At 48.3% G+C, this 27,872-nt stretch overlaps 1 protein-coding gene across 1 annotated transcript; it reads left to right on the top strand.

Annotated features, from left to right (window-relative positions):
* The first annotated feature begins 55 nt into the window (after positions 1–55).
* LOC125536355 (uncharacterized ATP-dependent helicase YprA-like) lies at positions 56–15,190 on the top strand. Its single transcript, XM_048699553.1, has 24 exons — positions 56–369; positions 493–954; positions 1,131–1,199; positions 1,279–1,401; positions 1,487–1,636; positions 1,715–1,846; positions 1,933–2,012; positions 2,276–2,370; positions 2,669–2,736; positions 3,050–3,192; positions 3,905–4,012; positions 4,122–4,197; positions 5,282–5,418; positions 5,496–5,655; positions 5,758–5,937; positions 6,022–6,138; positions 6,381–6,536; positions 7,018–7,182; positions 7,272–7,384; positions 7,603–7,726; positions 7,805–7,900; positions 14,599–14,661; positions 14,769–14,840; positions 14,957–15,190. The coding sequence occupies exons 1-23, from the start codon at positions 211–213 to the stop codon at positions 14,826–14,828; spliced, it is 3,036 nt and encodes a 1,011-aa protein (XP_048555510.1). The 5' UTR covers positions 56–210; the 3' UTR covers positions 14,829–14,840; positions 14,957–15,190.
* The last annotated feature ends 12,682 nt before the right edge of the window (positions 15,191–27,872 follow it).

Below are 27,872 nucleotides of genomic sequence, written 5' to 3'. Positions count from 1 at the left end.
ACGTTGCGGCAGCGAAGCGTCTGAAGCCCAAAGCGGGGCGCCCACCGGCCTGTAACTGCTAGGAGGGGGAGACCGACGACAGCCCCAAGTGCGCAACCGCCGCCATCGTCCTCCTCGCGGCGCGCGCCAAAACCCGCCGGCCGGATACCCACCCACACCCTCCTCCCTCCCGTACGAGCCGCTGCGGCCGCCGGCTCCCGCAGCGCTCCGATGGCGCAGGAGGAGAGGGAGCTCCAGGTCCGAGCCCTCGACGGGCGGTCCACCGCCGTAACGCTCGCCGCCGCCGCCTCCGTCCGGGACCTCAAGGTCGCGCTCCGGGGCTCCTTCCCTCCCGCGCAGATCTCAAGCAACTTCCATCTCTTCCTCAAGGTGCGCCATCCACTCCACCCTCCCCCGTCTCTCTGTGACCGTTCTGGTATGGTTTTGTCACGCTCCGCGGCATTGCTGCATTTGCCGCTTTTTCTGATGACGGCATGGTTTCTCATGATGAAGGGTGCTAAACTGCGATTAGAGGCAGAGATTGGCAGCCTTGCCACCGGCAATGGTGAATTCATTGTTCTCGTTCCCTTTACACGGAAGTCAGCGCAGAGTTCTTCAGTGGCCATGCCAGCCGAAGAGCAGAGTGCAAATCCACCAATATCACAGGAAGTGGCGACTGGGGCTAATTCAGCCTGGCAAGGCATTATGGATGACCTTTCATCAATACCGAATAGCACAAACGTTGATGATGTATTGAAAAATTTGTATTCCTCTAGCATCCCCTGTTCGGGGAGCTATGCAGAGGATGGGCCGACAGGTAAAAACCTGTCAACTGGATGTTCAAGGAAAAGGAGAAAACTGTGCAAGGAAAATGGAAATGGTTCCAGTGATGCACCTGGAGTGGAAGGTGCATCGAAGCAGCCTAGCATGAATAAGAAGAGTAGTTTTGTCAGATCTGCTGCATCGTCATGCCATGTAGGTTTCCATTGATTGAGTTTTCTGTTTTGCCTTGTCAATTTTAGCTTAGCTTTCACCCCAGGTAGCATGAATCCAAACTGCAGCCTGGTGTAGTTTCCATAAAGAGGAGCCTTTAGGCATATGCTAAGCATTGGTTTGTAGGACAGTATGTTGACAATGCATTTGGATTGCAGGATAAACACCCCTTAGGGCCTGCCGAAATGGTTGAGCATCTGAAAAATGGCCTTGGAAAGGAGGGGCAGGTTTTCACTCTGTTTCAATTTCTTGAAGTAACAATGCAAATAAAATCATAATCTTTATGTTGCTGATTATTTGTTTCAGATTGTACATATTGAAGAGATTCCATGTAGACGGGCATCATATTCAGAACTTCCTCGTGATCTTTCAAAAGTTATGAGGAAAGCACTAGAAAGTATTGGAATATCTAGATTGTATAGCCATCAGGTATAATGGGGTATGTCATCTACCATATTTTCCTATATTCTGTTGTTGAGGCTAATTTCTTATGTTGACTTGAACTCAAGTGCAGTCTGAAGCTATACAATCTTCCATTTCTGGGAAGCATGTTGCGGTAGCAACTTCAACATCAAGTGGAAAGTCTTTGTGCTACAATATTCCTGTTCTTGAATCTCTCTCTCAAGACTTGATGGCGTGTGCTTTATATATATTTCCGACGAAGGTCTAGGCAGAACCCACTATGTTGTAAGCATGGTTATGTGAAATCTTGTGAGAAACCCACTTGGCTGTTGTATTGCAGGCTTTAGCTCAAGATCAGTTGAGGACTATAGTGGAGATGAAGAAAGCATTTCACACTGATATTAATGTTAGCATCTATGATGGAGATACCCCTAGACAAGATCGTCTCTGGATCAGGGATAATGCACGACTGGTAAATATGTGCTCCCTGGTCTATAGAGTTATGCTTAACTTTTATTTATTTTGGTGTGTCTAATCACTTACTCTCCTCACTCTCAGCTCATTACCAACCCAGATATGCTTCACGTGTCAGTCTTGCCATGTCACAGTCAATTCAAAAGGATCTTGTCAAATCTCAGGTGGAACTAAATGATTTACTTAGTTATGTCAATAATTTTATTTGAACATCGAGTGTCAGTTCTTAAAGTGTCAGTTCTTAAAAAAGAACTGATACCTGATATCAAATGTCAGGTGGAAGTAGAGGAGAGTTTCCTTATTTTATTTTGTTAACGGTGTTATTTGATCGGGTGGTATCATATTTCTTTCTATTTATACTTTCTTATTTGGTAAGCATATCATTTATTGTTCATTTGATAACATGTTTCTGCCATAATCTACTCAGGTATATTGTCATTGATGAAGCTCATTCATATAAAGGAGTATTTGGCTGCCATACTGCACTTATACTTAGAAGATTGAAGCGCATTTGTTCAAATAGTATGTATACTTTGTTGAACCATTCAATAGTTGTTAGTCCACTCAAAAGGTTCCATTGATCTCGCTACAAGAGAACTCTGAAATGCCAATTAGCTTCTCAAAATTTGTACTCCCTCCGATCCATATTAATTGTCGCAGCCTTAGTACAACGTTAGTACAAAGTTGTACTAAAGCTGCTGTATTTAATTTGGATCGGAGGGAGTACTTAATTTTATTAAATTGTGAGATATAACTTAGTAGATATACTTTAGTTCAGGTATTACTGATACAATTCCTAAGCATCTTGGTCTATATGCAGTTTATGGCCGTCATCCTACATTCACGTTTTGTACAGCTACTTCAGCTAACCCACGTGAGCATGTTATGGTAGGTTATATCTTCTCCTCACTGTAGTTTTGAAAATATGTGGTTGTAACTAAAAGAAAATAAACCAGCTCCCTCTGACAATTTTACTGTATGTAAAACTTGCTCCTCCTTGCAGTAGTTTTTTCAAAACATATCAGTTTTGGTCAACCTTTTCTTATGCAGGAACACATTAATGAGTTGAACAAGAACTTATTGTGTTAGATAATATTATTTTGGGATGGCCATCTTAATTTGCTATCTCTGCAGACTTATTTATATGGACTCTTCTGGGAATTGCATACATTTGTCTTCAAGCATTCTGTTTCTATCTCAGGAGCTGGCCAAATTGGATAATGTCGAGTTGATTCAGAATGATGGAAGTCCGTGTGGTTCTAAATATTTTCTCTTGTGGAATCCCCCATTACATATGAAAAAAGAGGGAGGCTCACGAGGTAGTTCAGTAACTAGACGCTCAAGGTATTCACACCCTTTTTATAATTAATGCTATTGTTACTTTTTGTTCATTGTAGTTCTACATTTCAACTTTCATAACTGCTTGTCTTTTTGTCCATCAGGCATGATATTTAATTTGTAATGACCCATATATCATCATTCTTTGGTGTCTAGCATGACATTGCAATTTCCCCAGTGTCATTTTTCACTTGTTTCAAAATGCTAAGGTCCCTAAGCAACCACTTAGTGGAAAAGGAAGTGATCGAGTGATGAAAACCAGGAGGTGGGCTTGGAAGCAGCCATCCTGCTAATAATAACAGTTGTATTGCTGGGTCGACTCCTAACAGGATGGCTCAAGAGTTCAAATGTAGTTTTACTTTAACACACCATATTACTTGTGGTTGAAACCTTTGTCAAGTGACGCACTCCTAATTGTGACACCATCATTCTCAAGTCAATATGCTATGTTGCTATTGCTTCAAAGTAAGGCATCTTTGACTTTAGTATGGTGCTGTGATTACTCTACATAAAAATGTGCGACGTATGAGCTTAAGATACAGAAGATATCAAGTGGAAAAGCTTGAGCCATCATTTAGGATGCAGAATTTATTCAATCTTGAATGTATTCATTTTCATACTGCGTGCCAGTTCTTATTTGTTCATATACCCTGCAATTATTTTCTGATAACTTCTTTTTCTGACAAAAAAACTGATATATCATATTTTTATTTGTTAGCCCAATAGTAGAGGTTTCTTATCTGTTCTCTGAGATGGTTCAACATGGGCTCCGCTGCATTGCATTCTGTAAAACAAGGAAGCTATGTGAGCTCGTTCTGTCTTACACGTAAGAGCACATTTTCCTATCTCTTTTTTACTTTTTCATTTTCCCAGTTTTTTGTACTTTTTCTATGTGCAGTTTCTTAGTTCTTTAGATGATCTATCTGTTATTGTAGGCGTGAAATTCTTGAGGTGACTGGAAAAGAATTGGTAGATTCTATCTGTGTATATCGTGCTGGCTACATTGCAGAGGTTGTTATTTTTTGCCATTTTCCTAATATATTCTGACATCCTACTTATGATTCTTTAATTCTGATCTAGGGTTTAGCATGAAGATTGTCTTTAATCTCACTCGTGATTTGCAACATCTATTAATCTCTAATGCATAGATAAAGGTATCCTTGCGATACAAGTGTTACCAGCAGTTGCATCACATACACCTTAATTTGATGTTGTAGCAACTATGTTTGTTCATGAGAGAATGAATCCCTTTGTTTATGTTTTAATAGAAGCAGCCGACCAGGTACAGAAGAGAAGAAAACAATGATCTTTTATCTTTTATCGAAGTGTATAATTTGTTAGGAAACATTATTACATGAATTCTACGATGCTTCTGGTGCCGCTCGTCCTTGTCTTAGTTTATTTTCCGCTTGGCCTCATCGTCGCGATGATCACTCGCATGTTCGTTGTCAGTGCTGGAGTCTGAAGATTCCCTCGAGCATGTCCACCACTTTCAGTCGCCGTGATCGCGCACATCGATCGAGTCTGGCTGGTCCTCTATGTCATATCGACTATGCGGCATGATGCGGAGATACTTCTATCCACGATCTCTCATGCAGGCATGCTACACCGTCTACACACAGCCCGCCCCGCGCCATCCCCCCCCCCCCCCCCCCCCCCCCTGCTCGTCTACCGTCGAAGATAGAGATCACCTATTCTTTTCATGCCCTCATGCATTGGTTGTGGCAACGGCTTGATATTGTTACATTGTCCTCTCAGTTCAGCCCTGACCTGGGACACAGGCATGTCTCAGGTCATCAGTGACGCGATCTGTCCTTCGGTGCTCCTAATCATTTTTTGGAAAATCTGGGGCACTTGTAATGCAAAAGTTTTCCGAAGCCAAGAGATTGATGATGTTGATCTAACTGTGTAGTCTGTTTGGCTCAGGAATCTGGACCATAAGATAGCAGCCCTTGACTATCTATCGTTGCGTTAATTGTAATCTTGTAAAACTCTTGATTTTGAAGTAATGAATTCAGGTGTCCCCTCCCTCCCCCTTTGATTGCTCAGTTTTTTTTTTCTCTTACATGTGAGAGTCGAAAACAAATTATTGCAGGACAGAAGAAAAATTGAGGCTGACCTCTTTGAGGGAAAACTTCGTGGCGTTGCTGCCACAAATGCTCTTGAGCTGGGAATTGATGTTGGACATATTGATGCAACATTGCATCTTGGATTTCCTGGGAGTGTTGCGAGGTAGGTGAAAGAGATCATTCGAGTAGAGTCTTATGTTTCTTTGTGAAGCCCACTAAGATACAGAATTTTAATTGTAGTTTATGGCAGCAAGCCGGAAGATCTGGAAGGAGAGCAAAGCAATCATTAGCCATTTATGTTGCCTTTGAGGGTCCTTTAGATCAGTATTTCATGAAATCCCCAGATAAACTATTTGGCAAGCCAATTGAACATTGCCAAGTTGATTCACATAACCCAAAGGTGCGTAGATCTGTGCTTATTTGAACTGACTATGTTGTTATATTGAAATACTCGAGTATCTAACTCTTCGCTTGGTTTCTCGGGATATGAAATTCGTTGCAGGTTTTAGGACAGCACATTGCCTGTGCTGCTTATGAACATCCAATCTGCCTGCAATATGATGAGAATCATTTTGGTTCTACTTTGGATAGTATAATGACAACTCTAAAGGACAAAGGTTTTCTGGTCAACAACCCGTCTGAACCTTTTTCTTCAACTATGTGGAATTATATTGGACCAGAGGTTTGTTCCTTGTTCATTCTCAGTTATATAAAATAACTCCTTCTCTTGTTACGTCAGTGCTCAGTAGTATTTGGATTTCTGCAGAAAAATCCTTCACAGACAATTAGCATACGAGCAATTGAGCATGACAAGTACAAAGTGATAGATAAGTTAAATAACAGATTACTTGAGGAAATTGAGGAAAGTAAGGCATTTTTCCAGGTAATATGTTTTAACTGTTCCAAAAGTACATGGCCACTGTTATGCTTTTATGGCTCTTTAAATATTCCCCACTGTCGGCGAAGCAGGTAGATAAATTCATGAATTTATGCACCATAGCTTTTTTTTAAAAACAATTTATGTATGCAATCTATACTTGAGCCATTGATGAGAACTGTGGATCTGCCGTTCTGAGTTCTGCTGTTATTTGCTTATTATCTCAAGTGCCCTTTTCTCAATTTCAGGTGTATGAGGGCGCTATTTACATGCATCAGGGTGTTAATTACTTAGTTGAGGAGTTTGATTTGTCATCAAGGACAGCTTTCTGCAGGAAAGTTGATGTGAAGTATTACACAAAGACACGAGACTACACTGACATCAATGTCCTTGGAGGAGATTTTGTATGTTCTTGAAAGCATTACATCATTTGATCTTATACATTCTTCTATTATGAAGTTATATCCGCTACAATATTGTTGAGCAATACATAGTTTATATCTCTTTTATCTAGATTTTCTAGACCCTAGCTAATTCCCTAATTCTGAGGACTATCTACCATCTCCTTTTCCGGTAGATGTCAATGACATCACCTTATACTATTCATTGATTTATTTGAACCCCGAGTTCCATGTTTTGTCCTCATTTTTTCCTTTTCCTTTCTTGGAGAACCCCATAATTGCTTGATGTATAACATGAAATAGGATAATTGTTCCGTCTGAGATGCTTGATCATGCTTTTGATTCTTTTCGATACCTTTTTTTCATCTAAAAAAGTTAACGCCAGTAAGTCCTGAACTTCCCTTTAAGTGAAATCTTTGTGATTTGCTAGTATACTGATATTTTGTTCTCAATGGTTAATTGTCTCTTGTAAAAAATCTTGAAGGCTTATCTTCCGGCATTCAAAACCAACCATTTGAAGACAACTACGCAAGCAAATAGTTGCAAGGTGTCGACTAAATGGTTTGGCTTTCATCGGATATGTAAATCGAGCAGTAAAATATTAGACACAGTTGAACTTAGACTACCTCCATACTCCTATGATTCTGAGGTTTGTGACTCAACTAATAAATCTTAGCAACATTATGATGCATTTCTCATGATTTTTACACTTGTATTTTTTATATGATGCCACAATAGGCTGTTTGGATACGAATTCCACGGTCAGCAAAAATAGCTGTGGAGGAAAGGAAACTAGAGTTTCGTGGTGGTTCACATGCTGCTTCACACGCACTCTTGAATATATTGCCTTTGTAAGTTCTCATTTACTGCTGTTATAATGGTTTGTGGTAGACACTAGTAATTTTGAAGCACAATTGTTTGGCACTGGTCTTAAAGAAGAATACTGCCAACCACTTGTTGTTTAACTGTTAATGCTATTCTTGCATTGAATTCTGTCATAATTTTGTTGCATCCTTTGCCTTTACTAATTTAGCTCTTTTAACTGGGATTGCTTGTGCGATTTGTGCAGGCATATGATGTGTAGTGCTTCTGACCTGGGAACTGAGTGCGTAAATCCTCATGAAACCCGTGGTATGCCTGAAAGAATTCTTTTATACGATAAACACCCAGGTGGTATCGGCCTGGCAACGCAGGTAATTTCAGATATTCGGCTATCTAGGCTATGTGAATGATCTTGGTGTAAACCGCAGTTTGTCTGTTCAATCATGCAGGTTAAAAAACTTTTTGGGGAACTTCTGCTTGCTGCTTTAGAGCTTGTTTCAACATGCAGTTGCGCTAGTGCTTCTGGCTGTCCGAATTGTATCCAAGTAAGTTTGAATGTTGTTTTTATTTTTTGAAAGATCCAGCACTGCTGGCTTTTCATTGATTAAGCAGGGAGCATGCGGAAAAAAAATTCATGATCAAGTGATCATGGTGGGGGTTACAGAGTTGACCCCACTAGAGGGGTCGCCATTTGCCTAAAAATTGAACAGAGATCAGCCTGGGTCACCAAGTGGTGTTTCCAGGCATTTGGCTCCGGCAAGCCTCCAAGAATCCATGTCTTGCCTGATTGCTGCAAGGATTTCAGCACTCTGACGCTGGCGATCTCTGAAGGTTCTTGCATTCCTCTCCAGCCAAATATGCCAGGCCACCAGCATCATTGTAGACTGCACCCTTTTCCTGTTTGCCGTTCCTGCTGCGCGCATGGCTCGTCTGAACCGTTGCTTTGACGATCCCGGAGGCCCGTTTGGAGCGGCTAAGATACTGGCGCACCCCGGGAGGGAGGCAACCTTTCGCCAAATTTCCTGAGACAGTGGGCACTCCCAGAGCAGATGAACTGATGATTCAAGGCTTCGCATGCACAGCCGGCAGAAGTAGCCATTTACCCATCCCCTCCTCTGCAATCTGTCGTTGCACCATAGCCTATCCTGGAGCAGCAGCCAACAGAAGAACTTCACCTTGGCAGGGGCCCAAGCTTCCCATAGGAGAGCCTTGTTGTCCGTCTGTTGAGTCTCCGTGAATTGGACCTTGTATGCCGAGCCTGCTGAGTATTTCCCGGAGGCGTCAAAAATCCATCTGATGGTGTCTTGGGTCCCTGCTTGCAACAGCGTGTTTGCACCCGCAATGACTCGCCACATGAGAAGGAAGCTTGTAGCGATGTCGTCGTAGCCTCGATGTCACAGATCCTGAATCCATGAGTCATTATGCAGCGCAGCCGCCACCGTTTTCTGTTTTCCTCTCGATCTTTTGAACAAGTCGGGGAACAAGGCGGCCAACGGTGGCGAGGTGAGCCAGGTGGAGCTCCAAAAGGAGGCCGTCTTCCCGTCGCCGAGGGTCACCGTTGTGGCAGCAGCAAACAGAGTCATGTCTTGCTGATCGCATGGCAGCTCAGTGCCTGCCCACGGGCGTTCTTGGTGGTGCCAGGCAAGCCATAGCCAGCGCAACCGGAGGGCTCTGGAGAATTTGCTCAAGTTGTGGATTCCCAATCCCCCTTTTTCCGTTGGCGAGCAAATCGTCGTCCAGTTGACCTTGCATTTTCCTCCAGCGAGGTCATCATCCTGTGCCCAGAGAAAGCGCCGCCTTGCTTTGTCAACTTCCTTGAAGAATTTTTTCGGCGCTCGCAACACGGACAGGGCAAAAGTGGGGATTGCCGTGAGGACACAGCGGACTAACACCCTTCTTCCAGCAATTGATATTAACTTGCCCTTCCAGCCGGCCAGCCTAGCTCTTATCCTATCAAGTACAAATTGCAGATGCACAAGTCGTAGTCGTCCCAGCCTGATCGGAAGACCAAGGTATGTTATTGGGAAAGGCCTGATTTGCCCTCCAAAACTCTGCAGAATGAGATCCAGGTCCAGCTCATCGCAGCTGATGGGGCTTATTGAGGATTTTGCTTGGTTGAGGTGCAGGCCAGAGGCGTCACCGAACAGCTTAAGGAGTTGTAGCAGCTTGTCAATTTCCTCCTTGTCTGGGTTTGCAAATATTATTGCATCATCTGCATATAGACTGACTCCGAGCTTTACATCTCTGCCCGGCAATGGTGCAATGATCCCATCAGCGGCCGCCTTAGAGATGAGACGATGAAGGGGGTCAATAGCCAAGATGAATAGCAGAGGGGACAACGGATCGCCCTGCCTTAGGCCTTTCTTGTGTTTGATCTGGGCACCCAGGATGCCATTTAGCATGAAAGCAGAAGAGGAGGAGGAAAGCAGGAGGGCAATCCAGTCACTCCACCTGGCGCTGAAGCCCAAGACTGTGAGGAGTTCCAGAATGTATTCCCAGGACACGGAGTCGAAGGCTCGAGCAATATCCAATTTGATCAGGAGGGCAGCCTTCTTCTTGCGGTGCAGGGGACGGACACAATTTTGGACATAAAGGAAGTTGTCTTGCAGGCATCTTGATTTCATGAAAGCACTTTGGGCTGGCGAAATGAGTGCGTCCATAACCGTTGAAAGGCGCATGGATAAAACCTTTGCGATAAGCTTAGGGATCGAGTTAATCAGACTAATCGGTCTGAAGTCTCCAACTCTTTCAGCCCCATCTTTCTTTGGCAGCAGCGCCACTAGAGCATCGTTTATGCGCTCAAAGTTTGCTCCAGATAAGCTGTGAAACTGCTGGAACATGGTCATAACATCGCCCTTGATTATGTCCCAGCAAGAGCGGTAGAAAACTCCATTAAAACCATCAGGACCCGGCGCCTTCTCGCTTGGGGAGGCAAGCACGGCAGCCCACACTTCCTCCTCCGTGAAGGGATTATCCAGCCCTGCTGCCGCCACCCTTGGGAGTCCCAGCTCTTGCCAGTTCAAGGTGCAGGATCGCTGCTCTTTTGTGCCCAGGATGGAGTGGAAATGATCTTGTATAATCTCTGCCTTGTCGTCATGCTCCGTTGCAAGGGTTGTGTCAGTGCGGAGATGGTGGATGAAGTTCTTCCTCTTTCGCGAGTTGATCTTGGCGTTGAAAAAGGACGTGTTTGCGTCGCCGGCCCGCAGCCAAGTGACCCGTGACGCCTGTCTTCTTCGTGCCCGCTCCACCGCTGCAAGCCCAAGCACCCGTTGCTTAAGCAGTTTTCTGAATTTGAACTCTTGTGGCGTCAGCTGTCGCGTCTCCATGGCAAATATCAAATCTGAGGATAAGCTCATTTGCCATATGGAACTATACTTTGGCATCGCTGAAGATGGTCTTGCTCCACAACTTGAGGTCGTTTGCCACTCTTTCCATCTTTGTTTTGATTCTGGCAAACGCGCAGGTCTGGTTTACTGGGCGGTGCCAAGCCCGTTGCATTGTTTCTCTGAAGTGGGGGAATTTGGGCCAGAATCCCTCGAACCTGAACCTTGCCCGGGTTGGGGGAGTTGTCACACTAGCGAGCATCAGGGGGCAGTGATCGGAGCAGGAGGATGATGTAGCCATCAACATGTATGATGGGAAGAGGGCTTCCCACGCCGTGTTGGCGAAGAATTTGTCGATGCTAACTAACGTCGGCGACTCCCGCTCGTTACTCCACGTGAAACGCCTATTTTTGCACTTAATCTCTCTAAGAGATGCTGAATCTATAGCCCTTCTAAACCTACCCATGATTCTTCTATTAAGGTTTAGGTTGCTTTTGTCCCTAGCCTCGTAGATGACATTAAAATCGCCGTTGATTAGCCACGGGGATCCTCCGGGCGGTGCACTTCTAACCAATTCTTGCAGAAAATCCTCCTTTTTAGCGTCGTCCGTTGGGCCGTAGACAGTGGTAAGGAAAAAGCGCTCATTTGTGCTAAGCACGGTGACCTGGGCCGTGATGCTAAATTCACCTATCGCCTGCGAAACTACTGAGATGATATTCCTATTCCAGAAGATTGCTGTGCCACCACCGGTTCCAATCGCTGGAAGGACAATGCAGTCCTGAAGTGTGTTGCCTCCTATATCTAACACCATCTGCCGCGACCAAATATCTATTTTGGTCTCCTGCATACACAGGATGGCTGTTCTATGTGATGTTGCAATCTCGCGGACCGATTCTCTCTTTGCAGGCATGTTTAGACCCCTAACATTCCAGGAAACAATACTGCAGTTCGTACTACTCATGGGGCACAAGGATTTTTCTCCAGGAGCAAATCTTGACTACTAAGATTGAGATACACCACCTTACAATCAGGGCTCGCCGGCGGCCACCAATAGGCCCCAACTCCCGCCGGCAGAGAAACACCACCGCCATCCTAGCACTACGAAGCAATCCTAACTCGAGCCGGCTTAAGGCCAGCCGCCCCTGGAGGCTACAATGACTAAGAACATCATACATGATCACACCTGGGCCGCCATGGCTGCTCCTTCAGGGCCAAGAAGCCCCGCAGCGATGCAGAGCGCTTCTTTGTTAAGGCGGGTGAGTTTGGCGAGCCCCTCCATGTCTTTCTCCGTGAGGGGTTCCTCGAACTTCTTGACCAGCGCTGCCGCCGCCTTGGGAGTCCACTTGTCCTTGGGGCCGAGTAGACCTAGCTCGCGCACAATCCTGAGAGCCGCGCGGTTGGCGACAGGCACCTGGGAGGTGTTGCTGGCCTGCCTTGCACTCTGGCGGGTTGGCACTGAGGTAGCTCTCGATCTTGGAGGAGCAGATGGCCGCTGCGACGGCGCCTTGGCAATGACTGGTGGAGGGATGTTGGTGAAGAGGGAGCGCATTGCAGAAGGGGGGGCGCTGGCGTCGATCGCCAGGTGCTGCACTTCCTGGGTCACCACATCGAGCTGCACCGCAACAGAGGACGCTGGAGCTTGTGCCTGGCATGCCATGGTTGATGTGCCTCCATGTTCTGCCACCAAAGCCGCTGCAGCATCGACTGGGGTCTTCTCCAGGGGGAAGTCGGGCGGCTCCACCAGGGCCGCGGCAGCAGCAAAGTCGATCTCCTCAGCCATCCCAAGTGATGCAGCCGGCGTGACCTGGCCCCTGTCTTCCTCGAAGAAACTTGCCACCGGGTCTGGGGAGGGGAGCCGGGCCGCTGCAGTGACCCTGGGGACCGCCAACTTGCTCTTGCTGCGGGGCGCCGCCGCCTGCCTGCCCTTCCTTCCGGTAGGGCGCTGACGACTGGTGGGGGTGCGGCTCCGGTGGCGAGGCTCCCGGGAACCCGACTCCTGCTTGGGGTCCTTGCCACGGTCGCTGCGGCCCCGCCCAAGCAGGGTGTCTTTCCACGAGCGCCGGCCGCTGTCGTCGTCTCCATCATGGCCGCGCCTGTGGCCGCCAAAAGGCAGCCCATGGCAGCCCGTGGAGGCAACCGGGGGCCTCTGGCGCTACTCCTGGCCTTGCGGCGCCGTGCCGTCCTCCATCTTCATGTACCAGGTAGCAGGGTAGACAGCCGGGAAGGGGCGGTCGTCGGCTCCCGATTCCGAAGAGGGGAGACCGCTCTAGGGTGATGAAGAAGAGCGCGGCGAGAGCGGAGTCCAATCTTCCACGAGGTCCACGTGAAGCAGCAGGTCACGTCGCTTCACCCAGGGCGGCGACGCGACGTCGCGGCTCGGTGGCGAGAAGCCGAGCATCTCCTTTGTTCTGCCAGCCCCGCGCTTGATCATCCAGAGCGTGCGTTTGGTCGGGATGTGGGCAACATCCCAAACCCGAACCCAGCAGGCAAAAGTCTTCGTGTGCCCACGCTCGAATGTGCGGCTGTCGAGGCGGTCCACCCTGCACCTGTCGCCGATGGCCTCCTCCGCACCTTCCAGGGACCAGAACTGCATCGGGAGATCTTCAATGACGACGCGGACGTGCAGCTTGAAGTTGTCGTGGGTGACGTGGTCGTCCTCGTGCCAGGCCTTGATCCTGAAGGCAGCGCCGTCCACCGTCACCGTCCCCTCTCTGATGGCGTTGTCGTGGTGCGCAGGGAACTCGAAGTGGACGAAGAACTCCTCCGGGTGGTGGTATGTCACCCGCAGCAAGTGCGGCGGGATCTTGAGCAGCGCCTCCAGAGCCCGGCCCACCGCCATGGGGTTCGACGGCCGCGTCTTGTCCACCGCCGAGAGGAGCACCGCGTGATGCCCGAGGAAGAACTCCTGGTGCTCCATCGCCGGCGACGAGATGACCACCTTGTGGCTCTCCCGCGGGCGCCGAGACGGGTCGGTGAGGAAGCTACGACGGTCCATCCCCGCCACGACGGGTGGTGGGATGGCTGGAGGAGAGGGGAAGCGCAGCCGGGAGTGCACCGCTGCCCTAGGAGGCACCGGCCCCAACCTGCCCTTGGCCGGACCGCCCCCCCCCCCCCCCCCCCCCCGATGATTTCTCGGATTTTGTGGACACTCTGCCAAAATGGCCTTGACGCTTACAGATGATGCAGCGGAGCGGGTCTCTACAATCTATTCTTCGGTGTTCAGTGCTGAGGCATCGAAAACACAAGCCCTTGAACTGGCTTAAGAAGGCCTCGCGGCGTGGGTCGGCATTGAAGGGCGGCCGGTGTGGAGGCCGACGACGCGACCGGCCTGCACCGGGAGCCAGCTGTTTCTCGCTAGCCTTCCGGCTCTTGCGCGACTGATAAATCGACCAGCCACCTTCGTCGCCGGAAGAGGAATGGGCGGTGGCGGGGGAAGGCACTACTATGATGGATCTGAGCTTGCTTTGCTGAACATGGGGTGGATCTGGAGCGACCGCTGTGTCCGCGGCTGGCCTAGCCTTGGAACTCTCGCCCCGGAGAAGCAGCCGCGGTTGCGGGTGGGTAGGCGCGGAGGACAGGGCCTGGGTCTCCGGCACCATGGATTGACCATTGGGCGAAAGGGGATTCGCCGAGGATCCCGGCGAATCCCATCCCAGGCTGCCCGATGGTGGCCGGCGGGGGGTCTGAGGTTGGGAGGGAGGGCAGGAGGCCATGGGTGGCGCCGCTGCCCACACGGACAGCGACGGAGGCTGGTGGCCGCCGCGGCCGGAGCGGCCGGTGGCGTGGGGGAGGGTTGGGGCAGGGGAGGAGCTCTAGATGTCGCCAATCTCAAGTTTGAATGTTGTACTGAGCTCGCTATTGAGACAAAAACGATGTTAGCGTCTTAGAGCTGATAATATGTTTCTTCTTATTCTTTTCAGTCATTGACATGTAGTGAATATAATGAGGTTTTGGACAAGGAGGCGGCGATTTTGATCCTGAAGGTTTAATGATTTCTGCTTGCTAGTACAATTACCCAATCACCCTCCATCCTGCTGCATTTATTGCAACACATAAAACTTTCCTGCTCTGAGATGCGTTGCGTGTGCAGGGAGTGATTGAACACGAGAGGTCGTATTTTGAAGTGGAAGAAGCTTCTGATCGAAGCTGACGTGCGAGCAAGGTACAAACCACGTGTTGGTGATGCATTAACTAACAATGTTTCTAGGCCTTGTCCTTTTTTTTGCGGGAAGGTTTACCAATTCAGAAATTCATTGCATGTGCACGTTTTATTCACAGAATTGAGATCCGATTATACATCCTCTCTGATTCACGCGTGCATGGGATTTCAAGGCATTTAGGAACCACCAGCTCCATGAACTAGTGTTTGTAAAACTCAAGGGCTTCTGTTCGTTAAAGCCTGCATTTTTTCATTTCATTTTTCGGTGGTGGCTGTAAACTAGTGTTTGTATAACTTTTTTTTTCAAAACAGGCTTTCACCCCGCTTTATATAAAGCAACCACCGAAGCAGTACACGGCCCCTTGCATAACTTAAGTGCTTCAGATCATTAAAGTTGGACAAGGGCCTCCTTTTTTAAAAAAAAGAGTAGTCAATATCTGAATGCTAGGCATCTGTTTTTTTGGTGAATAGACAGCGTTCGTGCTGGATAACCCGAAAGTATGGCATCGTAAAACGACAGAGCAGGACGGCCGCTCCCCACGCGCGCTGCGCCGTCCGGGGCTCTCAGGATCACAAATCGCGGCACCGGTGGGTCACACACGACGCCCCCACGCCGCCGCGAGAGCGTCCACCGCCCGATCGACCCGGCTGCCGGCCGGCGCGCGCGAGAGCCGAACGAACGACACGCGCATGGAAAAATATCTCGCACCGCATCCACGCACTCCACTGCCCTCCAGCTGAGGCGTTGACATCCCACCCCCTCCCCACGACCACCCGTCCCGCCGCCCGCTCAGCCTCCAAAAATATCCACGCGCACCATCGTTGACGACGACGGCTTTTCTCCCCCTAGGTGTAGGTGGCTTCCGGCAGGGGAGCACGGCGCGGCTCGTCCACTGGCCAGGCGGTTCATCGTACGCAGGGGGTTGACCGGGAGGCGGCATGGACTTATCAAGTTATCATACTCTCCCAGCCAGCTGCCACGCATCGTGCCGTGGTGGCTGCGGCCGCGTAGCCACTACGGTGTGCATATTCTGCGCACGCACGATACGAACGAGATCTTTTGGCTGTTTGGGCTTCGGTGGCGTTGACCGCTGGAACTTCCACAGGTACTCCACTACTCGTGTTTCGGCTGTGTGGCGGGTCAACTCGAGCGACTCTCGTTTAGGTAGAAGAAAAGTGGTCAACTGCCTTCCCAATTAGAACAGGAATCCTTAAACATACTCGGACCATATACGTTGTCTATGCAAATGCGCCACATACGTGCAACTGGCTGATGCTAATGGGGATACTAAACACACTCACATGTGCGTACATGTGGGCGAGTGCCGATAGTGGGGGATGAACCGACGTGGAGTTGTGCTCTCAACATCTTCCTTTTCACATAAAAGGCTCTGGATGAGCCGGTTTTGAATTAACGAAAACATCAACCGGCCATGAATTACAACATCCTTATAGCAACTTCAACGGGCTGACCCAAACGAATGGCGATTTTGTCCGCTTTTTGTCCGTTTGGATCGGCCAGACGAACACGGATGTCCGCTTCCGCATTTGGGTCGGTGTGCGCCCAACGCTGGCCTGAACCCATTTTTGACGGTGCAAAAAAAATATGAACGCATGCATATTAAAAAAAAGAAACAATATTAATTAAACATTAAAACCGGCTACGAAGGCCGGCGAGAGTCCACGCGTCCACATTTGCATTTTAAAAAAACTGCCTAAACTACGAGGTGGCGCGCTGCCCTAGGCGTCCTCGTCGTCGTCCTCGGGGTCCGTGAGGTCGATGAGCGTCGGCGTCGGCCCGGCCCAGGCGAACGCCGTGTTCCAAAGCGTCGTCATGTCGGGCTGTGCTGGCGAGGGGGGTTGTGTGGCTGCCTGTGCAACCACGGCCTGGCACGCCTCCTCCTCGGCCTCGCACTGCTCCTCCTCGAGGTCGCGCTCGAGCATCTCGAGGTACTCCCCGTTGCGGCGCTCCTCGGCCACCCTGATCTTGCGCCAGTACTCGAGGTATGCCTGCTCCTGCGCCGGCGTCGCTCCCATCCAGACCGGCGGCGCGCGTACCCACTCGCGCACTACTCCCGTCCAGGAGTAGCGCTTGATGGGGGACGGCTCGGGCTCCGACTCCGGCTTGATGGGGACGGCGGGGCTACCGGCGGCACCACGCTGTCGCCCGCCGCAGAGAGGGCAAGGGCCTGCGCCATTGCCGCCTCGTACCGAGCCTCCTCTTCCGCCTCCACCGCCTCCGCCCTGCGCCACTCGTCCTCCTCGCTCTCCCGGCAGACGGCCGCAAGGGCCGCCTGGTAGGCGTCCTCCGCCGCCTGGTCCTCCTCGCGGACGACGAGTGCCGGTGGCGGCGACCTCCGGTCGACCTCGCGCACGCCCCGTCGCCTAGCCTCCTAGTGCTCGAAGGCGAACCACCTCGCCCAGTTGGGCGAGTCGGTTGCGTAGGCGAGGTCGCTGCGCTGCTTTGGCGTCAGCAGCGCCCGCCCGCGCCGCACCTCCTCCGCGTGAGCACGAGCCGACCGCGGCATCGCCGGCACTGGGATCCTATCTGGATCTAGATGCCAATCGTGTAGTAGCGTCACATCAGGATACGGAAGAGGCTGGCGGTGCTGCCAGTGCCACTCCGCCTGGTGCACTGGCACGTTCACGCGCTGCCTCTGTCGGCGAGGCGCCGGTGCCGGCGAAGGCGGGAGGAAAGGGGTGGCGGGGGACTTGCCATTGGCCTTGCTGCCGCTGGCGCCGGAGAAGAGGCCCATCTCGCCGTGGTTGTGGTGGCTAGGGTTTGCCGGCGATGAGGGAGCAAAGGATGGCAGATGTGGACGGCGAGTTTGGATGAGGACGGCCCCGCCGCACGGTCGGCTTAAAAAAGGACGAGCGTCGTTGCTGACACGTGGGCCCGTCGTCATAAGTTAAGCTGACAGCGTGGGCAGCGGGTAGTTGGACGGCCGCCATCTGGGGACGCGGCGGACAGCGGGAAGGCGCGCGAAGCGTCCGTTCTATGTCCGCGCCGACGCATTTGGGGCGCAAATTTGGGCCGCAAATGCGTCGGCGCGGACGCGACACAGACGTGGTTTGGGTTTGGGTCGGCACGTTGGGCCGCCACTTGTGTCCGTGCCGACCCAAACAGACGCAGGCGAACGAAATGGGTCGGCCCTTTGGAGTTGCTCTTACAAACCGTAACGACCAAACTGATACAATGGGTCTAACTAAAAAGCTAAGAGCATCTACAACCAGACTCGGTAAATCAGACCCCTCAAACGCCAACGGAAATGTCCGGACGCGTCCGCGTGCAGTGGCCAATCACGCCTCAAATTATCCATTCCTCATTCGGACACCTCAATTAGCATACCTCAAATCCATACAAACTCATTCAACCACGTAAACGATGCATCACACACATCGTCTGGCTACTTCATCAGGACATGCCATCGGACTACCAAAATTTAGAATGTTCTGCCTACATGCTAGAAATGGAAAAAGATCATCCACGGCCGCCCTTGCCCTTCCCAGCGCCCTTGTTGTCCTTCCCACAGAAGTAGCGGTCAAAGACGCGGTATTGATCCAGCCGAATCTGCACTTCGTCGGAGCAGTCCGAGCCATCTTTGTCCTCCTTCTCCTCCTTGGGGGGGGGGCAGTTCGGCCATGGCACGGACTTCCCGATTCTGCTCTCGGGCGAGGGCGCACGCGTTCCTCCGTTGACACGTCTTTACAATGGGACGCAGATGGCTTCCTCCTCTGCGGCAGCCCACGCTGTTGTTGGGGAACATAGTAATTTCAAAAAGTTTCATACGCACACGCAAGATCATGGTGATGCATAGCAACGAGAGGGGAGAGTGTTGTCCACGTACCCTCATAGACCGAAAGCGGAAGCGTTAGCACAACACGATTGATGTAGTCGTACGTCTTCACGATCCGACCGATCAAGCACCGAACGTACGACACCTCCGAGTTCAGCACACATTCAGCCCGATGACGTCCCTCGAACTCCGATCCAGCCGAGTGTTGAGGGAGAGTTTCGTCAGCACGACGGCGTGGTGACGATGATGATGTTCTACCGACGCAGGGCTTCGCCTAAGCACTGCTACAATATTATCGAGGTGGACTATGGTGGAGGGAGGCACCGCACACGGCTAAAAGATCAAACGATCAATTGTTGTGTCTATGGGGTGCCCCCTGCCCTCGTATATAAAGGAGCAAGGAGGGTGCGGCCGGCCTAGAGAGGGGCACGCCAGGAGGAGTCCTACTCCTACCGGGAGTAGGACTCCCCCCTTTTCCTTGTTGGACTAGGAGAGATATGGGAAAGAGGTGGAGGAGAAGAAGGAAGGGGGGCGCCCCCCTCTCCTTGTCCTATTCGGACTAGGGGGGAGGGGGCGCGACCCATGCCCTAGCCGCCTCTCCTCTCTTTCCACCAAGGCCCACTAAGGCCCATTAAGTCCCCAGGGGGTTCCGGTAACCTCCCGGTACTCCGGTAAAATCCCGATTTCACCCGGAACACTTCCGATATCCAAACATAGGCTTTCAATATATCAATCTTCATGTCTCGACCATTTCGAGACTCCTCGTCATGTCCGTGATCATATCCGGGACTCTGAACAACCTTCGGTACATCAAAACATATAAACTCATAATATAACTGTCATCGAAATGTTAAGCGTGCGGACCCTATGGGTTCGAGAACTATGTAGACATGACCGAGACACGTCTCCGGTCAATAACCAATAGCGGAATCTGGATGTTCATATTGGCTCCCACGTATTCTACGAAGATCTTTATCGGTCACATCGCATAACAACATACGTTATTCCCTTTGTCATGTCATCGGTATGTTACTTGCCCGAGATTCGATCGTCGGTATCTCAATACCTAGTTTCAATCTCGTTACCGGCAAGTCTCTTTACTCGTTCCGTAATACATCATCCTGCAACTAACTCATTAGTTGCAATGCTTGCAAGGCTTAAGTGATGTGCATTACCGAGAGGGCCCAGAGATACCTCTCCAACAATCGGATTGACAAATCCTAATCTCGAAATACGCCAACCCAACAAGTACCTTTGGAGAAACCTGTAGAGCACCTTTATAATCACCCAGTTATGTTGTGACATTTGGTAGCACACAAAGTGTTCCTCAGGTAAACGGGAGTTGCATAATCTCATAGTCATAGGAACATGTATAAGTCATGAATAAAGCAATAGCATCATACTAAACGATCGTGTGCTAAGCTAACGGAATGGGTCAAGTCAATCACATCATTCTCCTAATGATGTGATCTCATTAATCAAATGACAACTCTTTGGCTATGGTTAGGAAACTTAACCATCTTTGATCAACGAGCTTGTCAAGTAGAGGCATACTAGTGACATATTGTTTGTCTATGTATTCACACATGTATTATGTTTCCGGTTAATACAATTATAGCATGAATAATAAACATTTATCATGATATAAGGAAATAAATAATAATTTTATTATTGCCTCTAGGGCATATTTCCTTCAGTCTCCCACTTGCACTAGATTCAATAATCTAGATTACACAGTAATGATTCTAACACCCATGGAGTCTTGGTGCTGATCACGTTTTGCTCGTGGAAGAGGCTTAGTCAACGGATCTGCAACATTCAGATCCGTATGTATCTTGCAAATTTCTATGTCTCCCACTTGGACTAAATCCCGGATGGAATTGAAGCGTCTCTTGATGTGCTTGGTTCTCTTGTGAAATCTGGATTCCTTCGCCAAGGCAATTGCACCAGTATTGTCACAAAAAAATTTCATTGGACCCGATGCACTAGTTATGACACATAGATCGGATATGAACTCCTTCATCCAGACTCCTTCATTTGCTGCTTCTGAAGCAGCTATGTATTCCGCTTCACACGTAGATCCCGCCACAACGCTTTGTTTAGAACTGCGCCTACTGACAGCTCCATCGTTCAATGTAAACACGTATCCGGTTTGCAATTTAGAATCGTCCGGATTAGTGTCAAAGCTTGCATCAACGTAACCGTTTATGATGAGCTCTTTGTCACCTTCATAAACGAGAAACATATCCTTAGTCCTTTTCAGGTATTTCAAGATGTTTTTGACCGCTGTCCAGTGATCCACTCCTGGATTACTTTGGTACCTCCCTGCTAGACTTATAGCAAGGCACACATCAGGTCTGGTACACAGCATTGCATACATGATAGAGCCTATGGCTGAAGCATAGGGAACATCTTTCATTTTCTCTCTATCTTCTGCTGTGGTCTGGCATTGAGTCTTACTCAACTTCACACCTTGTAACACAGGCAAGAACCCTTTCTTTGCTTGATCCATTTTGAACTTCTTCAAAACTTTGTCAAGGTATGTGCTTTGTGAAAGTCCAATTAAGCGTCTTGATCTATCTCTATAGATCTTGATGACCAATATATAAGCAGCTTCACCGAGGTATTTCACTGAAAAAATCTTATTCAAGTATCCCTTTATGCTATCCAGAAATTCTATATCATTTCCAATCAACAATATGTCATCCACATATAATATTAGTAATGCTATAGAGCTCCCACTCACTTTCTTGTAAATACAGGCTTCTCCAAAAGTCTGTATAAAACCAAATGCTTTGATCACACTATCAAAGCATTTATTCCAACTCCAAGAGGCTTGCACCAGTCCATAAATGGATCGCTGGAGCTTGCACACTTTGTTAGCTCCCTTTGAATCAACAAAACCTTCCGGTTGCATCATATACAACTCTTCTTCCAGAAATCCATTCAGGAATGCAGTTTTGACATCCATTTGCCAAATTTCATAATCATAAAATGCGGCAATTGCTAACATGATTCAGACATACTTAAGCATCGCTACGGGTGAGAAGGTCTCATCGTAGTCAATCCCTTGAACTTGTCGAAAACCTTTTGCAACAAGTCGAGCTTTATAGACAGTAACATTACCGTCAACGTCAGTCTTCTTTTTGAAGATCCATTTATTCTCAATTGCTTGCCGATCAACGGGCAAGTCAACCAAAGTCCACACTTTGTTCTCATACATGGATCCTATCTCAGATTTCATGGCCTCAAGCCATTTTGCGAAATCTGGGCTCACCATCGCTTCTTCATAGTTCGTAGGTTCGTCATGGTCTAGTAACATAACTTCCAAAACAGGATTACCATACCACTCTGGTGCGGATCTTACTCTGGTTGACCTACGTGGTTCAGTAACAACTTGATCTAAAGTTTCATGATCATCATCATTAACTTCCTCACTAATTGGTGTAGGTGTCGCAGAAACTGGTTTCTGTGATGAACTACTTTCCAATAAGGGAGCAGGTGTAGTTACCTCATCAAGTTCTACTTTCCTCCCACTCACTTATTTAGAGAGAAACTCTTTCTCTAGAAAAACTCCGAATTTAGCAACAAAAGTCTTGCCTTCGGATCTGTGATAGAAGGTGTACCCAACAATCTCCTTTGGGTATCCTATGAAGACACATTTCTCCGATTTGGGTTCGAGCTTATCAGGTTGAAGCTTTTTTACATAAGCATCGCAACCCCAAACTTTCAGAAATGACAACTTTGATTTCTTACCAAACCACAGTTCATAAGGTGTCGTCTCAACGGATTTCGATGGTGCCCTATTTAACATGAATGCGGCCGTCTCTAAAGCATAACCCCAAAAGATAGCGGTAAATCAGTAAGAGACATCATAGATCGCACCATATCTAGTAAATTACGAATACGACGTTCGGACACACCATTACGCTGTGGTGTTCCCGGTGGCGTGAGTTGCGAAACTATTCCGCATTGTTTCAAATGAAGACCAAACTCATAACTCAAATATTCTCCTCCACGATCAGATCGTAGAAACTTTATTTTCTTGTTACGATGATTTTCAACTTCACTCTGAAATTCTTTCAACTTTTCAAATGTTTCAGACTTATGTTTTATTAAGTAGATATACTCATATCTGCTTAAATCATCTGTGAAGGTGAGAAAATAACGATATCCGCCACGAGCCTCAACATTCATCGGACCACATACATCTGTATGTATAATCTCCAACAAATCTGTTGCTCTCTCCATAGTTCCGGAGAACGACGTTTTAGTCATCTTGCCCATGAGGCATGGTTCGCAAGTACCAAGTGATTCATAATCAAGTGGTTCTAAAAGTCCATCAGTATGGAGTTTCTTCATGCGCTTTACACCGATATGACCTAAACGGCAGTGCCACAAATAAGTTGCACTATCATTATTAACTCTGCATCTTTTGGCTTCAATATTATGAATATGTGTATCACTACTATCGAGATTTAGCAAAAATAGACCACTCTTCAAGGGTGCATGACCATAAAAGATATTACTCATATAAATAGAACAACCATTATTCTCTGATTTAAATGAATAATCGTCTCGCATCAAACAAGATCCAGATATAATGTTCATGCTCAATGCTAGCACCAAATAAGAATTATTTAGGTCTAATACTAATCCCGAAGGTAGATGTAGAGGTAGCGTGCCGACCGCGATCACATCGACTTTGGAACCATTTCCCACGCGCATCGTCACCTCGTCCTTAGCCAATCTTCGCTTAATCTGTAGCCCCTGTTTCGAGTTGCAAATATTAGCAACAGAACCAATATCAAATACCTAGGTGCTACTGCGAGCATTAGTAAGGTACACATCAATAACATGTATATCACATATACCTTTGTTCACCTTACCATCCTTCTTATCCGCCAAATACTTGGGGCATTTCCGCTTCCAGTGACCAGTCTGCTTGCAGTAGAAGCACTCAGTCTCAGGCTTAGGTCGAGACTTGGGTTTCTTCTCCTGAGCAGCAACTTGCTTGCTGTTCTTCTTGAAGTTCCCCTTCTTCTTCCCTTTGCCCTTTTTCTTGAAACTGGTGGTCTTATTGACCATCAACACTTGATGCTCCTTCTTGATTTCTACCTCCGCTGCCTTTAGCATTGCGAAGAGCTCGGGAATTGTCTTATGCATCCCTTGCATATTATAGTTCATCACGAAGCTCTTGTAGCTTGGTGGCAGTGATTGGAGAATTCTATCAATGACGCTATCATCCGGAAGATTAACTCCTAATTGAATCAAGTGATTGTAGTACCTAGACATCTTGAGTATATGCTCACTGACAGAACTATTCTCCTCCATCTTGTAGCTATAGAACTTATTGGAGACTTCATATCTCTCAATCCGGGCATTTGCTTGAAATATTAACTTCAACTCTTGGAACATCTCCTATGCTCCATGACGTTCAAAACGTCGTTAAAGTCCCGGTTCTAAGCCGTAAAGCATGGCACATTGAACTATTGAGTAGTCATCAGCTTTGTCCTGCCAGACGTTCTTAACGTCGTCAGTTGCATCAGCAGCAGGCCTGGCACTCAGCGGTGCTTCCAGGACGTAATTCTTCTGAGCAGCAATGAGGATAATCCTCAAGTTACGGACCCAGTTCGTGTAATTGCTACCATCATCTTTCAACTTTGCTTTCTCAAGGAATGCATTAAAATTCAACGGAACAACAGCACGGGCCATCTATCTACAATCAACATAGACAAGCAAGATACTATCAGGTACTAAGTTCATGATAAATTTAAGTTCAATTAATCATATTACTTAAGAACTCCCACTTAGATAGACATCTCTCTAATCCTCTAAGTGATCACGTGATCCATATCAACTAAACCATGTCCGATCATCACGTGAGATGGAGTAGTTTCAACGGTGAACATTACTATGTTGATCATATCTACTATATGATTCACGGTCGACCTTCCGGTCTCCGTGTTCTGAGGCCATATCTGTTATATGCTAGGCTCGTCAAGTTTAACCTGAGTATTCCGCGCGTGCAACTGTTTTGCATCCGTTGTATTTGAACGTAGAGCCTATCACACCCGATCATCACGTGGTTTCTCAGCACGAAGAACTTTTGCAACGGTGCATACTCAGGGAGAACACCTATACTTTGATAATTTAGTGAGGGATCATCTTATAAAGCTACCGTCAATCAAAGCAAGATAAGATGCATAAAAGATAAACATCACATGCAATCAATATAAGTGATATGATATGGCCATCATCATCTTGTGCTTGTGATATCCATCTCCGAAGCACCGTCATGATCACCATCGTCACCGGCGCGACACCTTGATCTCCATCGTAGCATCGTTGTCGTCTCGCCAATATTTATGCATCTACGACTATCGCTACCGCTTAGTGATAAAGTAAAGCATTACAGGGTGATTGCATTGCATACAATAAAGTGACAACCATATGGCTCCTGCCAGTTGCCGATAACTCGGTTACAAAACATGATCATCTCATACAATAAAATTTATCATCATGTCTTGACCATATCACATCACAACATGCCCTGCAAAAACAAGTTAGACGTCCTCTACTTTGTTGTTGCAAGTTTTACGTGGCTGCTACGGGCTTAGCAAGAACCGTTCTTACCTACGCATCAAAACCACAATGATAGTTTGTCAAGTTGGTGCTGTTTTAACCTTCGCAAGGACCAGGCGTAGCCACACTCGGTTCAACTAAAGTTGGAGAAACTAACACCCGCCAGCCACCTGTGTGCAAAGCACGTCGGTAGAACCAGTCTCGCGTAAGCGTACGTGTAATGTCGGTCCGGGCCGCTTCATCCAACAATACCGCCGAACCAAAGTATGACATGCTGGTAAGCAGTATGACTTATATCTCCCACAACTCACTTGTGTTCTACTCGTGCATATGACATCTACGCATAAAACCAGGCTCGGATGCCACTGTTGGGGAACGTAGTAATTTCAAAAAAATTCCTACACACACAAGATCATGGTGATGCATAGCAACGAGAGGGGAGAGTGTTGTCCACGTACCCTCGTAGACCGAAAGCGGAAGCGTTAGCACAACGCGGTTGATGTAGTCGTACGTCTTCATGATCCGACCGATCAAGCACCGAACGTACGACACCTCCGAGTTCAGCACACGTTCAGCCCGATGACGTCACTCGAACTCCGATCCAACCGAGTGTTGAGGGAGAGTTTCGTCAGCACGACGGCGTGGTGACGATGATGATGTTCTACCGACGCAGGGCTTCGCCTAAGCACCGCTATAGTATTATCATGGTGGACTATGATGGAGGGAGGCACCGCACACGGCTAAAAGATCAAACGATCAATTGTTGTGTCTATGGGGTGCCCCCTGCCCCCGTATATAAAGGAGCAAGGGGGGTGCGGCTGGCCTAGAGAGGGGCGCGCCAGGAGGAGTCCTACTCCTACCGGGAGTAGGACTCCCCCCTTTTCCTTGTTGGAGTAGGAGAGAGAGGGGAAAGAGGTGGAGGAGAAGAAGGAAGGGGGGGGCGCCGTCCCCCTCTCCTTGTCCTATTCGGACTAGGGGGGAGGGGGCGCAGCCCATGCCCTGGCCGCCTCTCCTCTCTTTCCACCAAGGCCCACTAAGGCCCATTAAGTCCCCGGGGAGTTCCGGTAACCTCCCGGTACTCCGGTAAAATCCCGATTTCATTCGGAACACTTCCGATATCCAAACATAGGCATCCAATATATCAATCTTCATGTCTCGATCATTTCAAGACTCCTCGTCATGTCCATGATCATATCCGGGACTCCGAACAACTTTCGGTACATCAAAACATATAAACTCATAATATAACTGTCATCGAAACGTTAAGCGTGCGGACCCTACGGGTTCGAGAACTATGTAGACATGACCGAGACACGTCTCCGGTCAATAACCAATAATGGAATCTGGATGTTCATATTGGCTCCCACATATTTGTTGGAAATATGCCCTAGAGGCAATAATAAATTAGTTATTATTATATTTCCTTGTTCATGATAATCGTTTATTATCCATGCTATAATTGTATTGATAGGAAACTCAGATACATGTGTGGATACATAGACAACACCATGTCCTTGGTGAGCCTCTAGTTGACTAGCTCGTTGATTAATAGATGGTTACGGTTTCCTGACCATGGACATTGGATGTCGTTGATAACGGGATCACATCATTAGGAGAATGATGTGATGGACAAGACCTAATCCTAAGCCTAGCACAAAGATCGTGTAGTTCGTATGCTAAAGCTTTTCTAATGTCAAGTATCATTTCCTTAGACCATGAGATTGTGCAACTCCCGGATACCGTAGGAATGCTTTGGGTGTATCAAACGTCACAACGTAACTGGGTGACTATAAAGGTGCACTACAGGTATCTCCGAAAGTGTCTGTTGGGTTGGCACGAATCGAGACTGGGATTTGTCACTCCGTGTAAACGGAGAGGTATCTCTGGGCCCACTCGGTAGGACATCATCATATGCGCAATGTGACCAAAGAGTTGATCACGGGATGATGTGTTACGGAACGAGTAAAGAGACTTACCGGTAACGAGATTGAACTAGGTATTGGATACCGACGATCGAATCTCGGGCAAGTAACATACCGATAGACAAAGGGAATTGTATACGGGATTGATTAAGTCCTTGACATCGTGGTTCATCCGTTGAGATCATCGTGGAACATGTGGGAGCCAACATGGGTATCCAGATCCCGCTGTTGGTTATTGACCGGAGAACGTCTCGGTCATGTCTGCATGTCTCCCGAACCCGTAGGGTCTACTCACTTAAGGTTCGGTGACGCTAGGGTTATGGAGATATTAGTATGCGGTAACCCGAAAGTTGTTCGGAGTCCCGGATGAGATCCCGGACGTCACGAGGAGTTTCGGAATGGTCCGGAGGTAAAGAATTATATATAGGAAGTGCTATTTCGGCCATCGGGACAAGTTTCGGGGTCATCGGTATTGTACCGGGACCACCGGAAGGGTCCCGGGGGTCCACCGGGTGGGGCCACCTGCCCCAGGGGGCCACATGGGCTGTAGGGGGTGTGCCTTGGCCTGTATGGGCCAAGGGCACCAGCCCCAAGAGGCCCATGCGCCAAGAGAGAAAAAAAGGGGAGAGTCCTAAAGGGGGAAGGCACCTCCGAGGTGCCTTGGGGAGGATGGACTCCTCCCCACCCTTGGCCGCACCCTTCCTTGGAGGAAGGGGCAAGGGTTGCGCCTC

Source organism: Triticum urartu, chromosome 2 (assembly GCF_003073215.2).
Source record: "Triticum urartu cultivar G1812 chromosome 2, Tu2.1, whole genome shotgun sequence".
In the NCBI taxonomy this organism is placed as follows: Eukaryota; Viridiplantae; Streptophyta; class Magnoliopsida; order Poales; family Poaceae; genus Triticum; species Triticum urartu.
Note: the sequence above shows the minus strand (reverse complement) of the source record. Positions and strands in the feature narration are given on the sequence as shown.

What these genes read in the sequence shown, in the direction of transcription:
- LOC125536355 (XM_048699553.1), top strand. Translation starts at nt 211, where the DNA reads ATGGCGCAGGAGGAGAGGGAGCTCCAGGTCCGAGCCCTCGACGGGCGG. An exon ending in CTAGATTGTATAGCCATCAG is followed by an intron (nt 1,402 to 1,486) that starts GTATAATGGGGT and finishes ACTCAAGTGCAG; the next exon opens with TCTGAAGCTATACAATCTTC. An exon ending in TCAGTAACTAGACGCTCAAG is followed by an intron (nt 3,193 to 3,904) that starts GTATTCACACCC and finishes TTTATTTGTTAG; the next exon opens with CCCAATAGTAGAGGTTTCTT.